Raw genomic sequence first — 27,930 nt, 5'->3', positions numbered from 1 at the left:
CTTGGCCTCACGGTATTTGTAGTTCTTTATGGACCCAGGATTCTAGGACTTGATGGCCAGGAGAGAGGCTAGAAGACTCTAATTCCCAGAGGGCAGAGCGAAAGGTGCGCCTGCGCAGTCTCAGTGAGGGCGTGTATGTCTGTGTGTCTGAGGGAGAGAGAGCGAGAGCGAGTGAGTGTGAGTGCGGGCTAGGGTGGTGGCCGTTACGTTCGGGGCAACGGCTACGGCAGTGGAGAAGTAAGAAGAGAAACAACGTCTGGTGCTTCCGCCTTCGCTTAGGAGGAGGAGGAGCTGGTAGGGAAAAGAAAGTGATTCGCCCTGGGCCTGAACTAGACCGAGTCGGGCCGGCGGGGGTCTGGCTATGAGCCTTTGAGGGTCGCTTGGGACGCGGAGCGAGACTCGAGAGCCGAGAACTATGTCTCAGCCGCCGCCGCCGCCTCCGCTGCCGCCGCCTCCTCCTCCCCCAGAGGCTCCGCAGACTCCGCCGTCCCTGCCGGCGACGGCGGCGGCTGCTCCGGGAGTGCTCTCGAAGCGGAGAGACCGGAGAATCCTCTCCGGGAGCTGCCCGGATCCGAAGTGCCAGGCGCGTCTGTTCTTCCCGGCCTCCGGTTCTGTCAGCATCGAGTGTACCGAGTGCGGACAGCGGCACGAGCAGCAACAGCTGCTGGGGGTGGAGGAGGTGACCGACCCGGACGTAGTGCTGCACAACCTGCTGCGGAACGCGCTGCTCGGGGTGACAGGGGCACCCAAGAAAAACACGGAATTGGTAAAGGTGATGGGCCTTTCCAACTACCACTGCAAGTTGCTGTCGCCCATCTTAGCTCGCTACGGAATGGACAAGCAGACGGGCCGGGCTAAGCTTCTCCGGGACATGAACCAGGGCGAACTGTTCGATTGCGCTTTACTGGGGGACCGCGCCTTCCTCATCGAACCGGAGCATGTGAACACGGTGGGCTATGGCAAGGACCGCTCCGGAAGCCTCCTGTATTTGCATGACACGCTTGAGGACATCAAGCGGGCCAATAAAAGTCAGGAATGCCTCATTCCAGTGCATGTGGATGGGGATGGACACTGCCTGGTGCATGCTGTGTCCCGGGCTCTAGTAGGCCGGGAGCTCTTCTGGCATGCCTTGAGAGAGAATCTTAAACAGCACTTTCAGCAGCACCTGGCCCGATATCAAGCCCTGTTCCATGACTTCATTGATGCCGCTGAGTGGGAGGACATTATCAATGAGTGTGACCCTCTGTTTGTACCACCTGAGGGTGTTCCCTTGGGCCTGAGGAACATCCACATATTTGGCCTTGCCAACGTGCTGCATCGCCCTATTATTCTGTTAGATTCACTCAGTGGCATGCGAAGCTCTGGTGATTATTCAGCCACCTTTCTGCCAGGGCTCATCCCTGCAGAGAAGTGCACTGGGAGAGATGGTCATTTGAACAAACCCATCTGTATTGCCTGGAGTAGCTCTGGTAGAAACCATTATATCCCCTTGGTAGGCATAAAAGGGGCTGCTTTGCCCAAACTGCCAATGAATTTGCTTCCTAAAGCATGGGGTGTGCCTCAGGACCTCATTAAGAAGTACATCAAACTTGAGGAGGACGGTGGTTGTGTTATTGGAGGAGACAGAAGTTTGCAGGATAAATACTTACTTAGGCTTGTTGCTGCTATGGAAGAAGTCTTTATGGACATACACGGTATCCATCCTAGTTTGGTGGCTGACGTCCATCAGTATTTCTACAGGAGGACAGGGGTGATAGGAGTTCAGCCTGAAGAAGTCACAGCAGCTGCTAAAAAAGCAGTAATGGATAATCGCCTTCACAAATGTTTGCTCTGTGGTGCCCTTTCTGAACTTCATGTTCCTCCAGAGTGGTTGGCTCCGGGAGGGAAACTGTATAACCTGGCGAAAAGTACTCATGGACAGCTGAGGCCTGACAAAAATTATAGCTTTCCCTTGAACAATTTGGTTTGCTCATATGATTCAGTGAAAGATGTTCTGGTACCAGACTACGGATTGAGTAACCTGACAGCTTGTAATTGGTGCCACGGCACATCTGTGCGAAGAGTCAGAGGAGATGGATCTATTGTGTATTTGGATGGGGACAGAACTAATGCTAGGTCCACTGGTGGCAAATGTGGTTGTGGATTCAAACATTTTTGGGATGGTAAGGAGTATGACAATCTACCAGAAGCTTTTCCTATTACTTTGGAATGGGGTGGAAGAGTGGTCAGAGAAACAGTATATTGGTTCCAGTATGAAAGTGATGCGTCTTTGAATAGTAATGTTTACGATGTTGCCATGAAACTTGTTACCAAGCACTTTCCCGGTGAATTTGGGAGTGAAATCCTAGTTCAGAAAGTTGTCCACACTATATTGCATCAGACTGCCAAAAAGAATCCTGATGATTATACTCCTGTAAATATAGATGGTGCTCATGCCCAAAGAGTTGGAGACGTACAAGGACAAGAGTCAGAGTCCCAGCTCCCAACTAAAATTATTCTTACCGGACAGAAAACAAAAACTTTGCACAAGGAGGAGTTAAACATGAGTAAGACTGAAAGAACTATTCAACAGAACATTACGGAACAGGCTTCTGTAATGCAAAAACGGAAAACAGAGAAGTTAAAACAAGAACAAAAGGGGCAGCCCAGGACTGTTTCTCCCAGTACCGTTCGTGATGGTCCTTCCTCTGCACCTGCCACCCCTACCAAGGCTCCCTATTCACCAACCACTTCTAAGGAGAAGAAGATCCGAATAACAACTAATGATGGACGACAGTCCATGGTTACACTTAAGTCTTCAACAACGTTTTTTGAACTTCAGGAAAGCATAGCCAGAGAATTCAGCATTCCTCCATATTTACAGTGTATTCGATATGGCTTTCCTCCTAAAGAGTTAATGCCACCCCAGGCAGGAATGGAAAAGGAGCCAGTTCCTTTACAGCATGGTGACAGAATTACAATAGAGATTCTAAAAAGTAAAGCCGAAGGGGGTCAGTCTGCGGCAGCACACTCGACCCACACTGTGAAACAAGAAGAGAGTGGTGTCACTGGTAAACTGTCATCTAAGGAACTTCAGGAGCAAGCTGACAAAGAAATGTACTCCTTGTGTCTTTTAGCAACGTTAATGGGTAAGATCAATTTAACTCAGACAGTATTTCTTAATTGTGAATGTAATACACTGAGTTTTTCTGATGTCTTCATGGAAAACTCTGTAATAATCAGATAGTAAAAACTATCTGATTATATATTTTAGAAGAAAATTATTTTCTTTCGTTTTTTTGACAGTGGATAGATGTTAATGTGATTTTCTATTGAGTAAATATTAGGAAAAGGTAACTAAGAAAGTGAAAGTAATCCCTTAATTGTCACCAGATTATTTAAATATAACGTATTCTTGTAATTGTTTTTTTAAGAATAGGCTTGTAATGGATACATTTAAAGGCTTTTTCATTTTTTCCCCTTTGGCTCTATTGAGCCTGCCCACTTTGTCCCTTTTCATTTATTTTTAAATTTCATTTTCCTGCGTGTCATGTGATTTCAGGACTTCCTGTTTGATGAATTGCAGTTTCTGGGTTTATATGCTCACTGTACTCCCACCTAATGGTCTCTCTCATCCATTTCCTGTTCTCCCTTTCCCAGTTCATCATATTTTTCTTATTTGTACATTAGGATTTGAGTTTAAGTAATTTCCTTGCTCGGTGACTCTTTGTGCCATGAATTGTAATGAACTATTATAACTGATGAGAAACATAAGGAACCGAGGTAGATATTAATGAGGTTGCTTAAGAAGCATTTCTTTTTAAAAATTCAACACAAATTAAAGGAAAATATATTATCAAATATATGATTTAAAGCTTTAGATGATTTGGGAAATAATCCAATGGTGTACTTTTTACATTATTTTTATTGGCTAATCTTTATTTTAAAATTACTGTTAAATGCTTAATTAAGGCTTGAAATAGAAGTAAAATTGAAATATATTACATATTAGAGGGGCCTTATTTTTGCTGAGATGAGAGCTTTCAACTGGAAAAGTGATCTGTGTTTTGATTGTGTTTTCTAAGGGTACTAAATATCAGTGAATTGGGCCTTGAACTTCCAAAACGAAGATTATTTATTTCTGGCTTGTTAAGTTTGGGGGCCTAGTAGTTAATAGGGGATCTAAAAGCCCTATACACATTTATAACTTAATATTGCTGACTTTGTTTTGGCAGACATAGTCATTGAATTGGGGGCTGTGTCAAGAAATGTACTAGCTAGGCACTTTGCATTTTTTCTATCTCTTAAGATTTTTTAGTTTCTTAGAGACTGCGTGGAATAAAGGAAAAGATTGTGAATTTTGGAGTGAGAAAGACCTAGAATTTGAATTCCAGCTCCACTACTTTTTAATTTAGTGATTTCAGGCAAGCTGCTTAACTCCCTAGTAGTACTTCAGTTGCCTCCTATACACAAGATACCCCTTGTAGTTGGTACATAGGGCAACAGCAAAGTACTCCCAGAACTCTGAAAATTTAATAACATCATTAATAACAGAATGGATAAACTTAGATATGTGCTGAAGGCACTTTTAAGAAAACCAACAATATCCCAGGTCAAAACAGGAAAAGAGGTCTTTCTTCATAGAAGAGGAACTCTTGAGGATGTGGCTCATATATAACCTTGGATGTTCAGCACCTGGTATGGTGCCCAGCAGGGAGTGGGCACTTTGAAATGTTTTTTTTTTTTTTTTTTGATTGAATTAAATAGATGACATTAACATATCCAAAGAAAGGCTGTGTCAGCAGAAATGGAATGGATGGTCAGCACTGAACACTGAAAAAGAGTTGAAAAGCAGAATTTGGCAATGTTTATACACTGGTATACAAGGGGAAGAGATACATCAACTGGGGTTCGTGAAAATTCTGGTAACTAGAAAAGTAATCTCAATTGAGGGGCAGGAATATTTGATCAGTTCTCACGGTGGCCTGGCTCAAAGATCTGAATCCCTTTACTGATTCCACAGTCACCAGGCATCTAGTCTGATCACTCATTTAGCTTCCTGATGTAAGTATTGATAATACAGGTGAGAGTGCAGGTGAGGATTATATTCACTTGGAAGGCTGTGTTCTCCATGTAGATTGATAAATTGGCACAGGTGAGATTATGTTCAGTAGTCTAAAAGTCTGGCCAGCATAATATGTTTCATAATGAAAATTAGTAAAATATAATTCTCATTTACAGTTAGTCACTTTTTGAGGTTGGATTGAGGTTTCTGGACCTGAATATCTGCACACTGGACTGTGGACTGCAATGAGTTGACCAAGATTACGTCTTCTTGTTATGATCTCTTCCCTCTTCACCTCCAGCATTTATGTTGCCACCCCTACAAACCCACACATTTCTTTAAGTCCCCCACTTCTACTCCGGACACAAAATTTAAGCATTGTAAAAATGTCAGTTTGGGGTTAGCTAAGTAAGTACACACAACCCTGTGTAAAGAGTGCTGAGGAACTCTTGATGTTTAGATTGGAGAGGGCTGAAAAATGGAAAGCGTTGGTTTATTTAGAAAATTGCAAATTTCAAAGTGCAGAAATAACTTTGTGAGTTACCAAATGTGAGCTAAGCTGCTGGTATGTTGGTTTAGAAAATAGCTCATCAAGCTTTCTGCTGTTCAGATAGCTGCCTCCTTCTCACTTAGGTTAAGGCTTTAATACCACTTTCTTAAAGAGGTTGTCTCCTGACCCCCTTATCTAAGGGTTTGAGAGACCTTTGCTAAACCACTCTATTACTGCACCCTGTTCAATTCCCTCTTAGCACCTGTTATAAATTTTCATTATCTTGTTTGTTGGTTTACTTACTCATTTGCCTCCCCCATTATAAACTCCACAGAGGCAGAGAGAGTAGCCTGTTTTATTCAACGATGAATACTTTACCACCTAGTACAGGCCCTGGCACTTATTAGGTGCCAAGTACATGCTTGTTGAATGAATGAATGCAGATTATGTCAGCAAAATGAACATCTGCTGTGAGCTAGAGACTGTGCTGTAGGTACAAAGATGAATGAGACATGGTCCTTGCCCTCCATAAGCTTACCTGCAGGGTCTCACCTGAGGGCATCCCATACTTTAGTTTTCATTCATAATTTTTATACCTAGAGAAAAGGAAGCTGGAGATCTGTTGATGAAAGCTATAAAAGTATGGGGGAGATATATAGATATATAGATAGGATTGTGTGTCTTCATTAAATAGCCTGACTTCTTGAGAGCCAGGGATGTGTGTGTTGCCTTTCTACTGTTTTTAAGTAGGATATTTATTAAATAGAATTTATATCTTATTATTTGTATCAACGAGACTGAGTACATCAATCTTTTTTGCTCAGTTCATGGAACTCGTCACTTTGAATCTAACAATGGTAGTTTAAAATTAAAAAACAGTATTCTACCTGTAATATTTCACAGATTTTAATCTGCTTTATCCAGACCACTTGGACATTATTAAACAATTTTTTCAGACTGTTATCTTCATTCTTTATACAGTATGTGAGTGACTCTAACTCTAGCATTGCAAAATATGTAATTAAATTTTCTTATAGACCTGTTTTTTGTGGATTCTATTTTGTGGTACATCATCCACCATAAATACTGGGCTAATTTCTTTTTTATTAATATTGTATTCCACTAACTTTTTAGTTAATTTTCTCTTTCAAGAGATAAAGACAGATTTGTGAAAAACGGTTTGTCAGTTCTATGCATACTTTGTCAGAGTTGCTGTAATGGAATTAGGCTATTTGTGAGATATTTACCCCACTTTACTTACAAAGGTTAGCATCCTTTCAGGGGTTGAGAAACTTGTGTGATTTTTTTTTTTTTTTGCGGTACGCGGGACTCTCACCGTTGTGGCCTCTCCGGTTGCGGAGCACAGGCTCCGGACGCACAGGCTCAGCGGCCATGGCTCACGGGCCTAGCCGCTCCGCGGCATGTGGGATCTTCCCGGACCAGGGCACGAACCCGTGTCCCCTGCATCGGCAGGCTGACTCTCAACCACTGCGCCACCAGGGAAGCCCCATAGTACTTCTTGATGTTGTAACTGCCTTGGGCTTTTCCAAAATCACACGTGGTATTCAAACACTTATTTTTAAGATGACATGGGGTCTGAATATCATTATTGCATCTTGAATTTTTTCTTCAAATATTGGGTGAAAGACACTTTCAAATCTAGATAGGACTTAATTCATCTGTTAAGTATGTTATTGTTAACATACTCTCTGGTAACCCTTCCAGTTGATTTGTAGACAGCTTATTTTTAATGGGGGAGCTGTCATAAAGTTAAATAAAAAGAATGCATATAGATGTATCTTAAGGTAAATATGTATGTTGTAAATGGTGATTTTATATCATACTTTGAAGATTAAGTTAAACATCGATTCTATTTCTTTTTTCCTTCACATTTTTTCAATTATAAGGTATTATTTTTAAAAATTCCAAGAACTCAATTATGTATAAAGTAGAATATAGTAGTTCTCTTTAACATTTGCACTCCCCAGAGAGAATCAGACTGTGTGTGTGTGTGTGTGTGTGTGTGTGTGTGTGTGTGTTTGTGACCTTTAGGATTCTTCTAGTAGAAACAGCCCCATGTTCCTACTTTAAATTTACATTTTGGTCAGTTTATTTTATGGTAATAGGAACTTGAGTTTAGAATTAACTTAGGTATTTTGGGGGGGAACCTAATAATATATTTCATATAATTTTTATTTGTTTTGTTTTGTTTAAATAATATATTTCATATAGATGTTAGATTTTAAAATTTACTCACTTGTTGAAACTTCAAATTGCTTTTTTAAATATCTAAAGTTAGAAAATTGGAAAGATGACTTTTTTTTTTTTTTTTTTTTTTTTTTTGCGGTACACGGGCCTCTCACTGCTGTGGCCTCTCCTGCTGCGGAGCACAGGCTCCGGATGCGCAGGCCCATCGGCCATGGCTCACGGGCCCAGCTGCTCCGCGGCACATGGAATCCTCCCAGACCAGAGCACGAACCCATGCTCTTTGCATCGGCAGACAGACCCCCCGCCCCAACCACTGCGCCACCAGGAAAGCCCTGAACGATGACCTTTTAAACTCACTTTTAACTCGTGATTTTGTTATTAGTAGTAAAAATTAGAAAACCAATGACATTTTTAAAATGTTTAATTTTAACATACTTAAAAAAAATTACCTCTTATTAAAGAGAAAAAAATTAGATAACCAAAAGAACAAACATCCATAATATCACTGCCATATGTAATAACTACTGTTCAGGTGAGAGAACTGAAGACTATTAGGAAGGATTCAAGGAAGACGAGGTCTGAACAGAGGTTATCTATGGTGGTGGTATAGACTTTTTTCTACATTTATATACATACACAGTATGTTCAACATAAGTATTTTACTGTTGTACTATGAAGAAACAGTTGAAATATAAAGCAAAATTAATTGGAGACTAACAGAAAAATATGAATTAATATAGTATTTGTTAGATGCTTTACCCAACTAGTCCTGTTCTCTCTAAGAATTTGCTTTCCAATGAAATGGTAGAATAGTAATTCCCCCTCCCCCTTTTTTAAGCAGTTTTCAAATATGGTATTATTAACTATGGTCACCATGTTGTACGTTACATCCCTGTCACTTATTTATTTTATAACTGCAAGTTTGTACCTAAAAGTCTTTACCTTTGTTTTTGCTATGATTTTGTTTTATTAGATTCATGAAGAGGTACAAATGGTACCATTCGTTAACATTTTATCCATATAACATTAAAGAGCAGTTGTCGTTGTGCTGCTTCAATTAAGTTTTTCATGGACATCTCTCAGGCATTATTAAAAGAAAAAACCTCATTTATGCTAGTATTCATTTCACGAATTCTGAGTGCTACTATTTCTCCAGCATTGCGCCAGGCCCGGGAATAGAAAGTGAAATAGGCCACTGACCTTTTCCTGACTCTGAAAAGCTTCTGGTCTAGAAGGGGAAACAGAATAGTAAACTGAGTTAACCTGCGGTGTGATCAGGGCTGTGGTGTTCATATGCATGGGAGCGTCAAGGAAGGTACCTCCCTAACCACCACTGAAGAAGAATCCTAGAGGAAGTGACACCTAAATTGAGTTTTAAAGAATACATAGCTATTACTGGTCTTTGGGGAACCGGAGCAATTTGGTGGTGTTGCTTTGTAGAAATCAAGTTAGGATATGATGAGAGAGCTGTGAGATAGGAGCAAGGGTAAGGAATCTTAGGCTGCCTTTTATGCCGTGAGAAAGGAGCTTGGACTTACCATAGGGTTTGGTGGAACCATTAAAGGTTTAACTCTGAAGGCTGTATGGAGGAGAGATTTGAGGAGAGTAAGATTAGAGGGAAAACCAATTTTGAGGTGGCGGCAGTGCTTCAGGCAGGAGATGGGCCTGAACCAGGTCAGCTGTAGAAGGAATGGAGAGAAATGTAGCAGAGAGCCATCTGTGACTGATGGGGGACTTGTGCAGTGTCACAATCCTTGCTTCCTGATCTCTGATCCCTTTTCTTGGTTCTGTTTCCAACAAACATGACTTCAGTGGAAGTGTGTACATACCAAAGGAAATAATTTGCCTAGTTTTTCTTTCAACCAGTTGTTGATGCCATGGATTTCTATAAGAAGAGAGTATGGATAGTTCTGCCAAATTTGTTGTAAGATGATTTGACCTTTAGTAGAGGTTTAGTATCAGTGGAAAAGGTATAAGCTGTGGAAGGGAGACACAGGATTCAGATCCAGGCTTTGCCTCTTACTAGCTGTTTGATCTTGGGAGAACTATTTAAACTCTCTGGGCTTGTTTCCTTTTCTGTAAAATAGGGCTCAGTTAGGAGGAGAAAATGAAATTATGTGAAGTGCCTGCTCAGAGCTGGGTAGACATAGAGATTTAGGTGGTATATCTATCCTTCCCTTAAAGCAATAGAGTATCCATGCTCACTGGGGCCATATAGGTCTGAAGGGGGTGAAAATTGGTTCTTGGGGGAGAGTAAAATAAATCTTACTCTATTTAATGAAAAAAGTACAGATATACATATAGTACATAAACAGATAAACAGTATATCTGTAGTATGCAAATATAATGGTCGAGGCAGATTAGGAAAATAATGGCTAAAAATAATTCTTAGGTAGATAATGAAAACACAAGGTTGATAAACAGTTCAATAGAGTTCTTACTTTTTAGAGTTCTGCCTGCTTAAGTAAGGAATAGTCGGGTTTGTGAAGTATCAATATTAAGAAATGTCATTTTTCTTACTAGTGTTTAGGTGGTCAGTTCTGAGGAGTTTACTATTTTGGCACCCATTTTGATTGTGACCAAAAAAATTAAGTGCTACCATCTAAGTTTTTGATATGTTTTGATATTCTAGAGTATTTGATAAATGATATCCTAGAGTATTTTATAAAATACTAAGTACATTTAAGATAACATTAATAATAAATAAATGAAAGATTACCACCATAGAAGTAATTTATCCAAATAAAATTTAATGATAAATTAAGCGGTCAGAACTTCTGTCAGAAGTTATTAACGTTCTGTGTTCGGGAGTTCTTATTAATATTCAAAATTTTAAATTAAATTTCTGTATTCACCCTTAAATAATGGCAATTCTAGCAGTACTGTATCATTAGTGAATGAAGTGTTCATGTGTAAGTAAATGTTCTAGTTAACTGAAACGTTAAGTGCCAAGGCTTTTAAAATTTGTATACTTTAAACTGATATACTGAGCAACTTCAGCCAACAGCCATGTAGATTCACATTTCTGTTTATCAGTGTGGGAAGGGGTTAGAGCTCTGAGAGATTGTGGGTACGTAGTGATTAATTCACTTCATCAGTAACCTCCATTCAAAGCTCAGATCCAATAGTGTAGTCCTCTAGTAGGAAAGATAAAAGTTAACGTTTCTTTGTTAAAATGAACTTTAAAAAGTCCTGACTGTAAAAGCAGTACATATACATTATCAGATTAGAAAATAATGAAAGTATAAGGAAACAAAAATAACCATATTCCAGAAACCCAAAGTAACTTTTATGTTCCTTCCATTCTTTATTAACTTCTTGAACACTGGTTATCATTCTTAACTTTTTATTTGAAACTTCTTATTGATAATAGGCACTGTCAAAGGATGTTCTTGAAAAATATGTTTTTGTGAAATAGTGGGTTGCTTATAGCTATTTTGTGGGCTACTAATGTTTATTCTAAATCTCATCAATAGGTCATTTCCCCCCTAAATTTCTATTTTAAAAAGTCAACTTTGCAACAACAAAATACATTAATTACTTATCTTCAGTCTACCTATTTACTTTTCTCCCTAGTTCTTTCCATCTGTTTTTATTAGTTTTAACCTAAATATAGAATATATATATATATATATATATATATATATATTTGTGTGTGTGTGTGTGTGTGTGTGTGTGGTACGTGGGCCTCTCACTGCTGTGGCCTCTCCCGTTGCGGAGCACAGGCTCCCGACGCACAAGCTCAGCGGCCATGGCTCATGGGCCCAGCCGCTCCGCGGCACGTGGGATCCTCCCGGACCAGGGCACAAACCCGCACCCCCTGCATCGGTAGGCGGACCCTCAGCCACTGCGCCACCAGGGAAGCCCTAGAATATATTTTTTATATTCTACTTTAAAAACATAGTATCTTTCTATAACCTTATCTGTTGTTCTAGTCCACAGTTGCATACTAGTTTACTTTGAACTGGATTGAGTCTTCATATGTATTTTGTTTAATATGCCCAGTATTGACTCATGCAGCTTTAAAGACATTTTTGAATTAGTTCCTACATGTAAAAATGGGGGGACTTCCCTGGTGGCGCAGTGGTTAAGAATCTTCCTGCCAATGCAGGGGACACAGGTTAGATCCCACATGCCGTGGAGCAACTAAGCCCGTGCACCACAACTACTGAGCCTGCGCTCTAGAGTCTGTGAGCCACAACTACTGAAGCCTGCGCGCCTAGAGCCTGTGCCCCGCAACAAGAGAAGCCACTGCAATGAGAAGCCCACGCACTGCAATGAAGAGTATCCCCCTCTTGCTGCAACTAGAGAAAGCCTGCACACAGCAATGAAGACCCAGCACAGCCAAAAATAAACAAACAACCAAACAAATAAATAGGAGCCATTAAAAAAAAGGGGGAGAATTAAACATTAAAAACCTGGATTTCTGGCTTCTCTTGAAATGCCATTTGATATTGAAACACTGGGCCTCTACTCTTCCATGACAGCACTGGGCAATGGCTGCCATCTTTAGATGGGCCATGCATTTTCTAGTCATGGTCCCTCATTCCATATCGCTTCCTATATGTTGTATCACACCAGACTGCATCACTCACTTAGGAGATCTGCCTTGCAATCTCTGTTCAAGGCTAATCCATATTAAAGCAAGCCTGGGTTGAACTCTCTTGTTAGTTGCTAATACTGTATCTTTATTTTACAGGAGAAGATGTATGGTCTTATGCAAAGGGGCTTCCTCACATGTTCCAGCAGGGTGGCGTATTCTACAATATTATGAAGAAAACCATGGGTATAGTTGCTTTCTGATTTTATTCTTAGATAATATCTCCACTCAAGCTATTCTAAGATTAAGAAAGTTCAGATAATATTCTTCTGAAACTATTTCCAGTGTTAATATTAGGTACATATTTTTCTTTATCAGTCTGCTTAGTTAAAATGGATTATTATCCTGATATGGTCAGCTATGTTTCTGCTATAATATTACTAAAAATCTCCTATCACATTCTTTCTCCTGTTTTCTCATTTAAATTATGTATATGATCCTTAACAACTAAAGACAAATTGTGAAATTAGAGGCCGATTTGTTTATAATGCTAGTGACTGTCCCAGAACCAGATAATACAGTGTTTTTTTTTTGTTGTGTTTTGACTGTGATCACTATATACCTCAGTATTTTCTGGATTCTAGGAAACAGCTCACTTTACATTTAACCTCTTTTCACATTGGGTATACATTGTTTATAAAGATATGTGCAAGTGTATAACTGTATCTTCACAGTTTCAAGAGAGAGGTTGCCAGTATGTATGTTTGGACCCCATATGTTTTATCAAAAATTTGATGTGAGTACTTTTGGCCCCAGACTTTATCACTCTGGCTTATCTCACTTTCTTACCTACCTGACTTCTGTAGACATTAAGTACATAATCTCTATTTTATGTTTGTTTGTTTTCTTTCTCATGCACTTCTTTTTCCTTCTTAAAAAAACAAAACCCAACTTGGCTATTGTAGAAATGTTCAAACACGTAAAAGTAGCAAGAATAATGTAATGAACCCCTATTTACCTACCACCCAGGTTCAGTAATTATCAGTACATTTCTACCTACCCCATCTCAAGTGGACTGTTTTAAAATAAATCTCAGACATAATTTCATCTGTAAGAATTTTAGTATGTATTTCTAAAAGTAAGCACTGTTTTTTTTTCTTTTTAAAAAATAACCATAATACCATTATCACATCTAAAAAATATGAACAGTAATTTTTAAGATATCACCAACTATCCAGTCAGTGTTTAAATTTCCTTGATTTTTGATTGTCTCAAAAAAGGTTTGTCTTTTGATTTATTGAATTGGGGACCAAAGAATAGCCAGCTGGCCAGTTGCCTTGCTTCCTATCTTCCTCTCTCTCTCCCTCCCTCCCTCCCTTCCTTCCTAAGATAGGATTATTGAAACATAATTTGCATGCAGTAAAATTCACCCTTTTTAGGAATTACAGGCGTGTGAATTTTGACAAATATATATAGTCACGTAACCATTACCACAATCAAGATATAGAATATTTCCACCATTCCAAAAAGTCGCCTTGTGCCCCTTTCTAATTAATCCCTTACCTCTCCCCCTAGGCCCTGGCAACCACTGATTTGATTTGTCTTTATATGTTTTCCTTTTTCATATCACCATATAAATGGGACCATATAGTTTAACCTTCTGTGTCCGGCTTCTTTGATTGAGCACAGGGGTTGGCAAACTCCTACCTGTGAGCCATACCAGGACCGCTGCCTGTTGTACATAAAGTTTTATCAGAACACAGCCACACTCATGTTTACATATTGTCTGTGGCTGCTTTCGCAGTGCAATGGCAGAGTTGAATAGTTGTGACAGAGACTATTTTATGGTCTGCAAAACCTAAAATATTTACCAGGTTGCCCCTTTACAGAAAAATTTTGTGAATTTCAGTTTTTAGCCTAGTGCTTTTGAGATTCATCCGTCTGGTTGCATGTAGTTTATTTGTTTTTGATTGCTGAGTATTATTCCATTGTATGTATGTATCACATATTAAAAATTCCATAACCAATTGAAGGACATTTAGTTTGTTTTTAGTTTTTGGCTACTATGAATAAAGCCACTATAAACATTTGTGTACACGTCTTTGTGTGGACGTATGTTTTCACTTGTCTTTGGTAAATACCTAGGAGTGGGATTGCTGAGTAATGTGGTAAGTATATGCTCATCTTTATAAGAAATTTCCAGACCATTTTCCAGATTGGCTGGACCATTTTGTATTCCTCCAGCACTTGGTAGTATTGATTTTTGTTTTTTAAACCATTCTAATAGATTTACATTACTACTCATAATGGTTTTAATTTGCATTTCTCTAATAACTGATATTGAGCATCTTTTCATGTGCTTATTTGCTATCTTATTATTACTTGGCTCATTTTTAAATTGGTTGGATTTTTTTTTTTTTTTTTTTTTTTTTTTGCGGTACGCGGGGCTCTCACTGCTGTGGCCTCTCCCGCCGCGGAGCACAGGTTCCGGATGCGCAGGCCCAGCGGCCATGGCTCACGGGCCCAGCCGCTCCGCGGCATGCGGGATCCTCCCGGACCGGGGCACGAACCCGTATCCCCTGCATCAGCAGGCGGGCTCCCAACCACTGCGCTACCAGGGAAGCCCTGAATTTTTTTTAAACTTGAGTTTTGAGAGTTCTTTAGATATTCTGGGCACACATCATTTATCAGATAAGTGTTTTGCATATATTTTCTCACAGTTGTAACTTGTCTTTTCATTCTCCCAACATTATCTTTTGAAGATCAGAGGTTTCTAATTTTGATAACCAATGTAACAATCATTTCTTTAGTGATTCATACTTTTTGTGTCCTATCCAAGAAATCTTTGCCTAATCCAAGGTCACAAAAATTTTCTTCTTTGTTTTCTTCTATAAGTTTTATAGTTTTAGGTTTTATATTTAGGTGTATGATCCATTTTGAGTTTTTTTTTATATGTTGTAAGTTACGAGGCAAGGTTCATTGTTTTGTGTGTGGATGGCCAATTGCTCCAGAACCATTTGTTGGAAAAGGTATACTTTATCCATTGAATTACTTTGGTACCTTTATCGAAAATCAGTTGACCATGAATTATACACTTGAAAAAGGTGAATTATATGCAGAATATACATCTGTAAAGTTACTTTTAAAACAACCAGTTGACCCTATTCATGTGGGCCTGTTTCTAGGATCTCTTTTCTATTTTGTTGATCCATATGTCTCTACTTCCACCAATACCACAGTCTTGATTACTATATTTTTATAGTAATTCTTGAAATTTAGTTAATATGAGTCCTCCATCTTTAACCTTTTTCAAAATTATTTTGAGCATTCTAGGTGCTTTGCTTATCCATATAAATTTTAGAGTCAGTTTGCCAATTCCTGCAAAAAAGTCTTCTCTAATTTCTCTCATCAAAATTTTGTCATTTTTAGCATATAATTCTTGCACATCCAATGTTAGATTTTGTACCTAAATATTTTGTGTTTTGGGGAAGCTATTGTAAAAGATGCTTTTTAAAAAATTCCAATTTCCTGTTCATTGCTAGTGCACAGAAATAAGATTGGTTTTTATGTATTAACCTTGTACCCTGTGACCTTGTTAAACTCACAAGTTAGGTCTAGTAGCTTTTAACAGGTCCTTTAGGATTGTCTATGTAGGTCATTATGTCTTTTGCAAATAAGAGACTGTTTTATTTCTTCCTTTTCAATTTATATGCCTTTTATTTCTTTCTCTTGCTTTTTTGCACTGGCTATAAATTCAGTGTTGAATAGAGTGGTGAGAGTGGATATCCTTGCCTTGTTCCTGGTCTAAGGGGGAAAGCATTCAAACCTGTAGGTTTTTCAGAAATGCCCTTTGTCAGGTTGAGGACATTCCCTTCTATTCCTAGTTTATTGATGGTTTTATAGTATTGTGAATGGATGTTGAATATTATCAGGTGCTCTTTTCCCGCATCTATTGAAATGACCTTATAAGGGCTTTCTTTTTAGTTTGTTGATAGTGTGAATTACATTGATCGATTTTTGACTGTTGAACCAATGTCACATGCTGGATTCTTTTTTTTCTTTTTTTATAATCCATTAAAAAAAATTTTATTTTATTTATTTATTTTTGGCTGTGCCAGGTCTTAGTTGAGACAAGCGGGCTCCTTAGTTGTGGCTCCCGGGCTCCTTAGTTGTGGCATGTGAACTCTTAGTTGCGCCATGCATGTGGGGTCTAGTTCCCTGACCAGGGATCAAACCCACGTCCCCTGCCTTGAGAGGCAGATTTTAACCACTGTGCCACCAGGGAAGCCCCTTTGCTAATATTTTGTTGAATGTTTTTGTGACCGTATTCATGAGGCATAATGATATGTAGTTTTCTTGTAATGACTGTTTAATTAGGGTAATGTTGGCTTCAGAAAATAGAGTTGGGAAGTGTCCACTCCTTTTCTGTTTTCTGGTAGATTTTGTAATAGCTTTGATATTATTTCTTTCTTAAATGGTAGAATTCACCAGTGAAGCGATCTGTGCTTGGAGTTTTCTTTATTGGATGTTTTTTAACTATGAATTTAATTTCTATAATAGACTGCTCTTAAGGTTATGCCTTTCTTCTTGAATAAGCTTTGTTAGTTTTGCCTTTCAAGAAATCTGTCCATTTCATCTAAGTTATCAATTTTATTGGCATAAAGGTCTTTATAATATTTCCATACTGTCCTTTTAATGTCTTCAAGGTCTATAGCTCTGTCATTTCTGATATTGGCAATTTGTGCCTTTCTTGTTTTGCTGACTAGTCCAGCTAATGGTTTATCAGTTTTATTGATCTTTTCAAAGAAACAGCTTTGGTTTCATATGTTTTCTCCATTGTTTTCCTCATTTCATTTTCTTTGTCTTCTGCTATTTTTACTTTTTCCTTTGTATGCTTCTTTTGGATTTAATTTGCACTTCCTACTTTCTTTAAGTAGAAGTTTAGATTATTGATTATAAATTTTTGTTTTCTAATATAAACATTGAAAGCTATAAATTTCTCTCTGAGCATCCCCCTGCCTTTTTTTGCATCCCTTTCTTTTTAACTTTCCATCTTTCATTTCATCCTACCTTCCGAAATATATCAATACCAGTTCATGTTTTTTTTTTAATTAATTAATTAATATTTGGCTGCGTTGGGTCTTTGTTGCTGTGTGCCGGCTTTCTGTAGTTGGCGGCGAGCAGGGGCTACTCTTCGTCGTAGTGCGCAGGCTTTTCATTGCAGTGGCTTCTCGTTGCAGAGCACAGGCTCTACGCGGGTGGGCTTCAGTAGTTGCAGCACGTGGGCTCAGTAGTTGTGGCTCGTGGGCTCTAGGGTACAGGCTCAGTAATTGTGGCACACGGGCTTAGTTGCTCCGTGGCATGTGGGATCTTCCTGGACCAGGGCTCGAACCCATGTCCCCTGCATTGGCAGATGGATTCTCAACCACTGCGCCACCAGAGAAGCCCCAGTTAGTGGGTTTTTTTAAGTTATTATTTAATTATGATTGATGATAGGGCTCCCAGTAATTGGGGTAAGTGTGCACTGTCTTTCATAGGACTGAAAATAACTTCCCTCAGTTGTTTTTGTGTGTGGGAGGGTTGTGGTGGGTTGTATGGGGATGACGCTCTTGATTATTTTCTAAATAGTTTTTTGGTTTTGGTTTGAAATTATTTTTAAAATGTTAGCTGTGATGCTAAGACAATTTAATGTGGGAAAGAATAGTTTTATCAATAAACAGGGCTGGAACAACTGGATATCCACATGCAAAAGAATGAAGTTTGACCTCTCCCTCACACCAAATACAAAATTAACTCAAAATGTATTAAAAAAAACTGGAGTATGAGAGCTAAAACTAGAAAGCTCTTAGAAGAAAACATAGGCATAAAACTTCCTGACTTTGCATTAAGCAAAATCTTCTTAGATATGACACCAAAAGTACAAGCAACAAAAAAGTAGCTAAATAAAAACAAATTTTTGTGCTGCAAGGACACCAACAAGAAAGTGAAATAACAACTCACAGAATGAGAAAATTTTGCATATTATATATCAGATAATAGATTTGCGTCTAGAATATAAAGAACTCAGCAGTAAAAAGACAACCCAGTTAATAATGGGCAAAGGATCCAGAGAAAATACATAAATGGCCAATAAGCACATGAACTGATGCTCAACATCATTAACCATAGGGAAATGCAAATCAGAACCACAATGAGATAGTACTTCATACTCACTAGCAAGGCTGTAATCAAAAAGACAGATATTAAGAATGGTGGGCAAGGAAATCCTGGTGGGAATGTAAACTAGTGCAGCCACTTGGGAAAAATGTCTGGCAGTTGCTCAGAAGATTTAAGATGGAGTTACTAGATAACCCATTAGTTCACTCTTAGGTGTATACCCGAGAGAAATGAAAACATGTCCGCACAAAACTTGTACACAGATGTTCATAATAGCATTATTCATAGTAGTCAAAACTGGAAACAATGCAAATGTCTATCAACTTAGACATTGGATAAGTAAGATGTGATATATCATACAATGAAATATTACTTGGCAATAGAAAGGAATGCAGTACTGATACAGACCACATTGATGAACCTTGAAAATCTTATGCTACATGAAACAAGCCAGAAACAAAAGACCATATATTGTATTATTTTACTTATATGAAAAGTCATATAAATGACAGAATAGGCACACCTAGAGAGACAGAGAGAGTAAATCAGTGGTTGCCTAGGGCTGGGAATGGGGTTGGGGCGGAAATGGGAGTGACTGCTAATGGGTTCAGGGTTTCTTTCTGGGAAAATGTTCTAAAAGTGATTGTGGTGATGGCTACACAACTCTGAATATCCTAAAAAACATTCAGCTGTACACTTAAAAATGGTGAGTTGTGTGTGAATTATATGTCAATAGAGCCAATTATATTTTTTAAATGTTACCTGTGGTATTTATTCTTATTAGGAGGGAGTTTAGAGCTCTGGAGTAGGAACATCTGATACTAAATTTTGGTTCTACTACTTATTCCTGTGTGACTTCTAAATCTCGGTTTCTCTATTTGTAAAGTGGGTATGATAATCTCGGGGTTATTATTAGGATCAAATGAGATTGTGCACATAAAGCAGTTAGCAAAGGGCCTGGTACCTAATAAATACTTAGCTAATGTTTGTTATTATTATTATTATTATTAGAATCCCAGCTGTTATTTGCAGAATTATTTAAAAAATTTTTGACCATAAAACAGCCATTTGAAATGGGTCACCATCAGAAAAGCATTTTACCTTTCAAAATATAATTTCATCTAATATTTGTGGTAAAATGTTACCACTATTTTTAGGACAGATTCATGTGGCAAATCATTATCATCCCGTGGTCAAAGAATCAAAGCATAACAAGCCCTCCTCATCCCCAGACATACACCCATACCCTCCAAAAATTGGAAAAGAACATAATTTTCTTACTTTGTTCAAATCCACCCTAACAGATAGATGGTTGTATCTACATTTGAACAGACATATTGCCCAATATAACAAATAGACTTTTGATATTCCTATTTTTTATGTTTGGAAAGGTATTTTTAAATTAATTCATCTATTGTTCTGATGCACTTTAGGTAGTTTCCAGTTTTTTGATGTAAGAAAGAATGTAGCTATAAATATTATTATACATGTCTTTTGGTGTATGTGTGCAATAGAATTGTTGATATATGATATAGAAATTTTAATACACCTTGATTCTTAAAATTCAAAGGACTATATAAGTTATATAAAACCGAAATGATTGTTTAATCACAACACAGTATTTGTATTGATTTTTCAACATATATTTTAAAGTTTTTAATAATGTAAAAAGTCTAGAAACTATAGAAATGGGGAACATCACCTATAATTGCTAAATACTTGTCTTATACATGCATTTTTTGGGCATGATTGTAATTACAATACTTAGATTTGTTTCCTGCTATTTTCCTGTATCATGCATATTTTACTGTATAAATGAGGCATCATAGGTTACTTATTTATATCAGTATTAATAGCTGCATATTACTTCTGTCAGGTAGATAGACTGTAATTTTCTTAACCCTTCTCTTCTTGTTGAAAGCTTAGATTGTTTCCAGTGTTTCATTGTAAATAATACTGTGATAAACGTGTGGGACTATGATTCTTTCCAGGGATAGCCAAGGAAAAGCATCACAGTAGCAGCCTGGAAATGATTACAAAACCTTGTGATCTAATATAGAAATTAAAACTATTGACTGCATGATGTATATTACACTGTGGTATGTGCTTTGCATGTGTTCTCATATAATCCTCAAATAATTAGTGAAATAAGTACTATACTCATTGTTATACTTACCTGATTGCATTATAATTGTCTATTGACACTTATCTCCATCTCCTAAGAACTACATTTTATTTTTGAATCTTCAGGGTCTACTTTAGCTCCTGGCATATAGTGAGGCTCAGTAGTTGTTATCTATTCAAATGATTGTTTAAAAGCTTTTCCTTGGGGCATCCCTGGCCTTACCATTCAAAATTCTCTTTTTTGCTACCTTTGTTTCCTGAGCTATGGTTTACAGATCTCTGAGGTAGGGAATTGGTAGAAGGTAAACTGATTTAAGGGTTGTACTCTTAAAGGTACTATTTAGACATCTCTGATTTTAATTTTTGTACGTCTGTTTTTGTCAGTTCTCTCTGCCAAAAATGTGCCAAGAGGAAATTCTCGTTAGATTTTCACTTAGCACTGAAATGAATGTTTATTTGAACTTACTATATGGTATTTATTCATTTGAAGTTGTTTTTTTCTCTGATTATTTGGAATATTCACAGTAAGATACATTAGAACCACTCCGTAGCTTTTTTCAGAGAGGAAGGGATTATTCTTAATAACCTGCAAAACTGGAGAGAGACCTAAGTGCCCACAAAGCATTCCAGAGTTTACTCATCCTCCCCTCTCTGAATTTCTGTAGTACTTACTAACAGTCTCATTCATTTTAAACTAGTTTGCTTTTGCCTTTATATTTTGCCATAAACATACCCATATATTATTAAAAGTTCATTTTTTAAACAGAAAATCTGTGGTTTCATAAAACTTGAAAACGCTTATTTTTGCATATTCGGAGTCTATACTTAAAATGTAAAGATATTGGATAGCTTAAAACACACATGCAATATTTTTATGCCCAGGCTGGAAAAAGTATAAAAATTTGAAATACCATGTAGTGAGACCAAACTCTTCAGCTAGAAAATAAAGGGAAGCCTGCACCCTCTACTGCTGCATTGACTGTGAGAAAGTATATCGCACTGGGCCATTTGAAGAGCATCCATAACTCACTCTTGTTTTGGTGGCTCTGATCTGCCAGAGAGGAATAAGAGTTGTAACATGAAGAACAACTATTTCAAAGGAATTGAATTGAATATGATGTTATTAGTCTATTGTAACCAAATGTCAGTTCTTCCAGTTATACTTAAGTCACAGTGCCTTAATCCTAGCTTTCCTAAATGTGCCTCCACACCTACTACTTTAATATGGAGTATCTTATTTTGAAAGTTCATACTTTTATATATTTGAGAAATACATATATACACACAGAGAAAACTTTTATTCTGGTATTCTGTAATTTAATAGAATCATTTATGATTTTTAAATCAACACACTGAGCAACATATGTATACAACACTTTGCCCTTATAGGTATTTTTAAAGTTTATAATTTGAATTTTACTAAATGAGAGTATATTTTCCTATTGCTTTACTATAAGCAAATGCTTTACTAACACAATTGCTAGTGTTGCTAGTGTTTTTGCTAGTGTTTTTCTTATGCAAGCTGTTTGTTTCAAGCCTAACTTTCCTAACCTTGTGATAGGTTAATGATATATATTTTTCAAATCCCCTGGGAAACTACATTAAGGTTTATGGTGGTATTTCTTTTTTTGTAATAGCATTAAATTCTATTAATAAGTGTAATAAATTATTTGCTAATTAATTTTGTTTTGAAAGCTCTTACCTGTAAATGATTATTGGAAATTTACTATTTCAATTATAATTGTCTTTACTACACCTTTCAAGTAAGATTGTAATATGTTAAATTCTTTTTCCTCTCTTAGGTATGGCTGATGGCAAGCATTGCACTTTTCCACATCTGCCTGGCAAAACCTTTGTCTATAATGCTTCTGAAGATAGGCTGGAGTTGTGTGTGGATGCTGCAGGACATTTCCCCATCGGTCCTGATGTCGAAGATTTAGTCAAAGAGGCTGTAAGTCAGGTTCGAGCAGAGGCTACGACAAGAAGTAGGGAGTCAAGTCCCTCACATGGGTTATTAAAACTAGGTAGTGGTGGAGTAGTGAAAAAGAAATCCGAGCAGCTTCATAACATAACTGCGTTTCAGGGAAAAGGGCATTCTCTAGGAACTGCATCCAGTACCCCACACCTTGAGCCAAGAGCTAGGGAAACTCCAGTTGTAAGGAAGCAGACCACAGGGACACACTTTAGTAGTTCCATTAAAACAGAGCCTTCTGTATTCACAGCTGCTCCTAGTAACAGTGAGCTTATTCGAATAGCTCCTGGAGTAGTTACAATGAGAGACAGCAGGCAGCTTGATCCTGATATGGTTGAGGCCCAGCGAAAAAAATTGCAGGAAATGGTTTCTTCCATTCAGGCGTCTATGGACAAGCACTTGCGGGATCAAAGTACAGAGCCGTCACCGTCTGATCTTCCTCAAAGGAAAGTTGAAGTTGTGAGTTCTTCCGTGAAATCTGGGAGTCTTCAGACTGGCGTACCTGAATCTTTTTCTCTAACTGGTGGCACTGAAAATTTGAACACGGAAACAACTGATGGCCGTGTGGCGGAGGCCCTGGGAGCAGCATTTGCTACAAGGTCAAAAGCACAAAAGGGAAATTCCGTGGAGGAGCCTGAAGAGATGGATAGTCAAGATGCTGAGATGACAAACACAACTGAGCCAATGGATCACTCTTGATTTAATTAGAGGCTAATAAAGGCAGAATGTTTATTGTGAACATGTAGTATTTGTTGGCTGGGCCACATAACTTGATTAGTCATTAAAAATCTTGTACGTATATAATTCAGAGATTATATCTTGTTATTCAGTGCATGATAGCAAGTGTGTGATTGGCAATAGCTTTTAATATACTGCTGCCCAGGCTGGCTCTGAATTCCTATAAATTAGTTACTAGATCTGCAGAGATGACTTTCTTCCATATATGTGGTTCACTGTAATTTTAATTCCATGAAAGTCTTAATGTTTAAAACATGAAAATTCTCTTGCTACATCTGTTTGATTTCTGAAAAGGCTAGGGCTGGGGGAAATAAGATTTTGCTAATGCTGATGTCATCAGGGTAACCATTCCACATATTTATTAGCGTGTCAAAGGATTTATGTAAATTTGAAGGTTATCTGAATTGTATCTTGAAATTCATAAAAGGATATATTAGACACTGGGATCCTGACACTTCTGTGAACATGAACACATTCATAGAGATACATATTCTTGGTGAAACTATCTTGAGGATGTAGTGTAATGATAGAACATTTTGCTGATTTGAGCAAGGATAGGGGAAGATAACTATTCTAGAATGATAAAGTCAATGTGATTCAGTACTGTTGCTGTCTGAGCCAACACAGCCAATTGTGTGCTCTGTTGTTGATAATATGTTACCATTATTTTGAATCTTGGCCTGGTCAAGTACTACCAGATTTTTGTCCTTTAATCTTGCATAAAAGTTGATTGCAAAGTGTGGTAGAAAATAATAAAAATAATGGTAGCAGTAGTTAATCTCTAATTTTCAGAGTTTGTCAGATTCACAGAGCATTTATAAATAAGAATTTATCTTTATGAATGAGTTACATTGTTCTACAATTTTGATCAATGGTATTTAAGCTTGTATATGCTAAATGTATTTGAGCCCCTTTGAACCAAAAATGTTTCCCTTTTTTCTTAGAATCCATAAGATTTTCTTCATTTGTTGGCTTCACTTGGATTTGGATGCAAATTTGACTGCGTCATACCCTGATCAACCGGGCATTTGCTTAAATAGTGTATTCATCAAATCTTTAGTGCCAGTTTCCTCAAGAAGCAGCTTTCATGTTTACTCCTTAAAGAATGTTTATCCTGAGACTGGTATTGCACTATTTTATCCTATTCTGCAAATCTGTATTCTGAAATGTACACGTTAATCCATCTTTTTTTCCTCTGTTCGCTGAAATTAAGTTGAATTTGAATGGATGAAAGACAAAATGTATGTTAATACAATCTCTTATCTAGAGCATTCAAAGCCTGGCTGTCTCTGTTTGCTCGTGTAACAGATGCAGAACCGTTTGCATTTCAAGAAAATGTACATCAGAAATTATATTATCAGGTGTTTAAAAATGTCAACCTGTTGATTTATAAGGAATATAGACAGAACTTTAACTTGTGTTTCCAAATAAGGGAGTTTTTGGTTTCTTTCTATGAAAGTATCTCTGACAGAATCCACTTATTAAATTAACTACTTTATTTTGAATAGGGAAAGAATGGGGACTCTAGACATTTTGCAGGTGATATCTGAGCAAGATACATATTTGGGTTAGTTTTATCACATTATCACATTTTAAAAACCATATTCTGTCTCCATTCTTCTAAATTCTTTCAGATACCTCTCTCTATGTCTATAAATATAAGGAAATTTTAGAACTTTTATATTGTGTACTAGTTTTGCATAAAGAACTGCAGCTACCAGATATTTCCCATTTGGTTAGTACAGGTGACTTCTGTGTGTTAAATTAAAAATTACAAATATCACTAACCACTATAATTATTTTTGGCTTTTTTTCAGCCACTGAACACCCTCCCACCCCTCCACCACCACATACTTTTTTTAAATACAGGAAAACTGGTTAACAAATGAATGCATTGCTTCCAGGCAAATGATATAATCACCTTTTAACAAATATTTTCTTCACCTGTGGCTCGGTATGTTTAGTTAATAACTGACAAATATAATTTCATAGCATAAAGTAAAAATATCAGATGCACATTTTATCTCCCTATTAAATACTTGCATTTAGTCAAACTAGAATGCACCTGTGAACATTAGAAGGCAGGCTAATCTCTGACAACACTATTAATTTCTCTTGCCAGAGCAGTGCTGTTTAGAAGCTGGTTAGGTGTGAACATTATAATAATAGTTTGGGTTCTCCCTTGATAAAGAACAAAAGGCTTGATTCTGAGAATGGTCAGGTTTCTTGAAATTATTTTAGATCAGCTGAAATTTGGTTGCAGTAATTAATGGTTTTTGAGAAGTGGGCAGGTATCATCTTCACAAAAAAGTTGTAGAGCAGAATTTCTTTAAGTTCTTGACTATCATCGTTTGCCCTTCCAGATGGTAATCATAATCAAATACATAATTATAGGAATGATTTTTTTTTTAGTACTACCATTTTAGTACTACCAGTACATCGCAACTTTGAGTCCAAGCTAGGGATCATAAATTAGTTGAAATATTTTCTTAGCCCTACATGTAACGTTATAACTCTAATTCAGTCCTATAGTTAAATTCTATTTGTAGTGTTTAACTGAAAATTGAAGTATAATTATAAATTTTTTTCTTCAGTAATCCATTTTATAGTTAGTCATACCAAGGTTGAATATATGACCCAAAGTCCAGGTAGAGTTGAAGATGTCGTGTGTCTAGAATACTGGTTGTGAGAAACTGGTTGAAATTGAAGAAAACAAGACACTGTCAAATATTATGAGCTAGAATATAATGAACTCCAAGGGAATGGTTACTCAGGAACTAGTTAAAGAGCAAGCCTAAGTCCCATTTCCCCTCCTTTCACTATATTTCAGGTATTTTATTGGAAAATGTTAAGCTCAAGACCTGAGAAATTTAGCAAGTGCTATTGACTGAAATTTGCTTTGTATCTTCTGATGATTTTTAGTTTCGTTTTTGCAGTCAAGCCTACTGCTTGCAATTAAGATAACAACCTGAAATGCATCTGTGATTCCCAGCCACACAGGTCCTGATTGCCATTATTTTTAAGAATCTAACTTTATTGGAAATTAGCAAACTTTTGCATATGGTTTCTTACCTCAGGGAAGATCACTTGCTAGCAACTCACATATTAATGACAGGTTTCTGAGAATTGTACTGACATCACATGTTAGCTACTAACTGCAAAGTTTATAACAGTATTATTTTATGTAGTTACCTACTAATAACTGGCTGCTGGTGAACATTTCTCTAAAAAATTTAGACCTCACTACTAACCAACCTTTAAGTATGAAATAAACTTACAACTTCTGTCTTTAGTTAAGCTTTGGTCAATATAGTGACAATATCATAAAATGTTTATTTCAGAATATCAATACCATTTGGTCTTCATTTTTCAAACAGGAATTTTAATTGGCCCAGACAAAATACTGCAGAGCAGATATTGAGAGATTCATGGTTCTCAAAACAAGGTTTCCATATTAAGATTTTCATAAAAGCCTTTGCAAAATCAGATTAAACTCCACTCATCTTAATATGAATTTAAAATCACCTCTTATAACAGTAGTAGTGAGATACATACTCTAAAGTAAGTTGGGGTAGACCTATCCTACATCTCCAGGTTATCATGTAATTTAACAAAATTACATAACCTCAAGGCTCTTCTCAATATAATTAATTTTTCAAACCAGAACTATTCACTTGAAAACATACCACAGTAGAATGTTTACCTAAGAAATAACAAAAGGGGCTATATCACCAATGTAAGATTTGTAGTTAACTGTAAGTTCTGCCATTCTTAATAATTCTTTGAGATGCTAAGTGTTTCAATTCATATTTAATGATACTTAAATTGTGGGAATTTTAATGTTTGCTCCAAAATAGCAGAAATTGTAAAAATTGTGAATTATCGGAGAAAATGCCATTACTTGTATATCTGACATTTAACTTTTTAAATTATGGAGTCTACATGCTTTTGTAGTATAATATTAATACGATGATTATTCTCTTGTAAAAGAAAAGGAAAACTAGTAAAAAAAAGTTTTAGTTGATGTTATCTGCTTGTATCAATTACTTAGTATTTAAAAATTTTAAGGTATTGCATACTTTTCTTTAGAATGCACAAGTCCCTTCCTGAGCTTTTATGCCTGTGGTAGAGCAATAAAGGACTGAAAAGGTTGTCAGTATTTTCAGGTTTATCTGACTTTAAGAATTAGTGCCAAGAGCTGGAGAGTCTGCTTTTTAGAGGGAAATGTTATTAAGAATATGTAAAAATAAGTGTAATAGTGTAAATATTTAGAAAAAAATTAAATAGCAAGTGCTTTAACTGTTCAATAAAATAGTATAGATGTTCTACCATCTCTAAAGCACTGGCTGTTATCCATTATTTTCTGATTTTGTGATTGCTGTATATATTACACTTTAGTAAATAATTGGTAATAGTATATTCCATCTATATAGAGTTCTACAGCACACTTCACTGTACAGTATTTGAAGTTTTCTTTTATATCAGTACTAAAACTATAAGTTAATACATAGTTTCCTGGAATTATACCTAATTATTATAATGCATGAAAATATAGTTCATTTTTATAAAGGAATTCTTAGTATAATAAAGTTTATTTGAAAACTTCCTTCACTGGGATATCATATAGGGACAGTGATTTCTCCCCTTAGTGCAGATTT

General features: G+C 37.0%; 1 protein-coding gene across 1 annotated transcript; it reads left to right on the top strand.

Annotated features, from left to right (window-relative positions):
* Positions 1-117: 117 nt before the first annotated feature.
* Positions 118-27,611, top strand: VCPIP1 (valosin containing protein interacting protein 1). The gene is made up of 3 exons (XM_059042588.2): positions 118-3,128; positions 12,442-12,528; positions 22,365-27,611. Exons 1-3 carry the CDS (start codon positions 416-418, stop codon positions 23,231-23,233), a joined length of 3,669 nt encoding a protein of 1,222 aa, XP_058898571.1. The 5' UTR covers positions 118-415; the 3' UTR covers positions 23,234-27,611.
* Positions 27,612-27,930: the final 319 nt, after the last annotated feature.

The sequence above is a fragment of the Kogia breviceps genome, chromosome 17 (assembly GCF_026419965.1).
Source record: "Kogia breviceps isolate mKogBre1 chromosome 17, mKogBre1 haplotype 1, whole genome shotgun sequence".
In the NCBI taxonomy this organism is placed as follows: Eukaryota; Metazoa; Chordata; class Mammalia; order Artiodactyla; family Physeteridae; genus Kogia; species Kogia breviceps.
Note: the sequence above shows the minus strand (reverse complement) of the source record. Positions and strands in the feature narration are given on the sequence as shown.

Excerpts from the sequence above, each read along its gene's own strand:
- VCPIP1 (XM_059042588.2), top strand. The coding sequence starts at position 416 with ATGTCTCAGCCGCCGCCGCCGCCTCCGCTGCCGCCGCCTCCTCCTCCC. Across the intron at positions 3,129-12,441 it reads TCTTTTAGCAACGTTAATGG|GAGAAGATGTATGGTCTTAT; the intron begins GTAAGATCAATT and ends TTTATTTTACAG. Across the intron at positions 12,529-22,364 it reads TATTATGAAGAAAACCATGG|GTATGGCTGATGGCAAGCAT; the intron begins GTATAGTTGCTT and ends TTCCTCTCTTAG.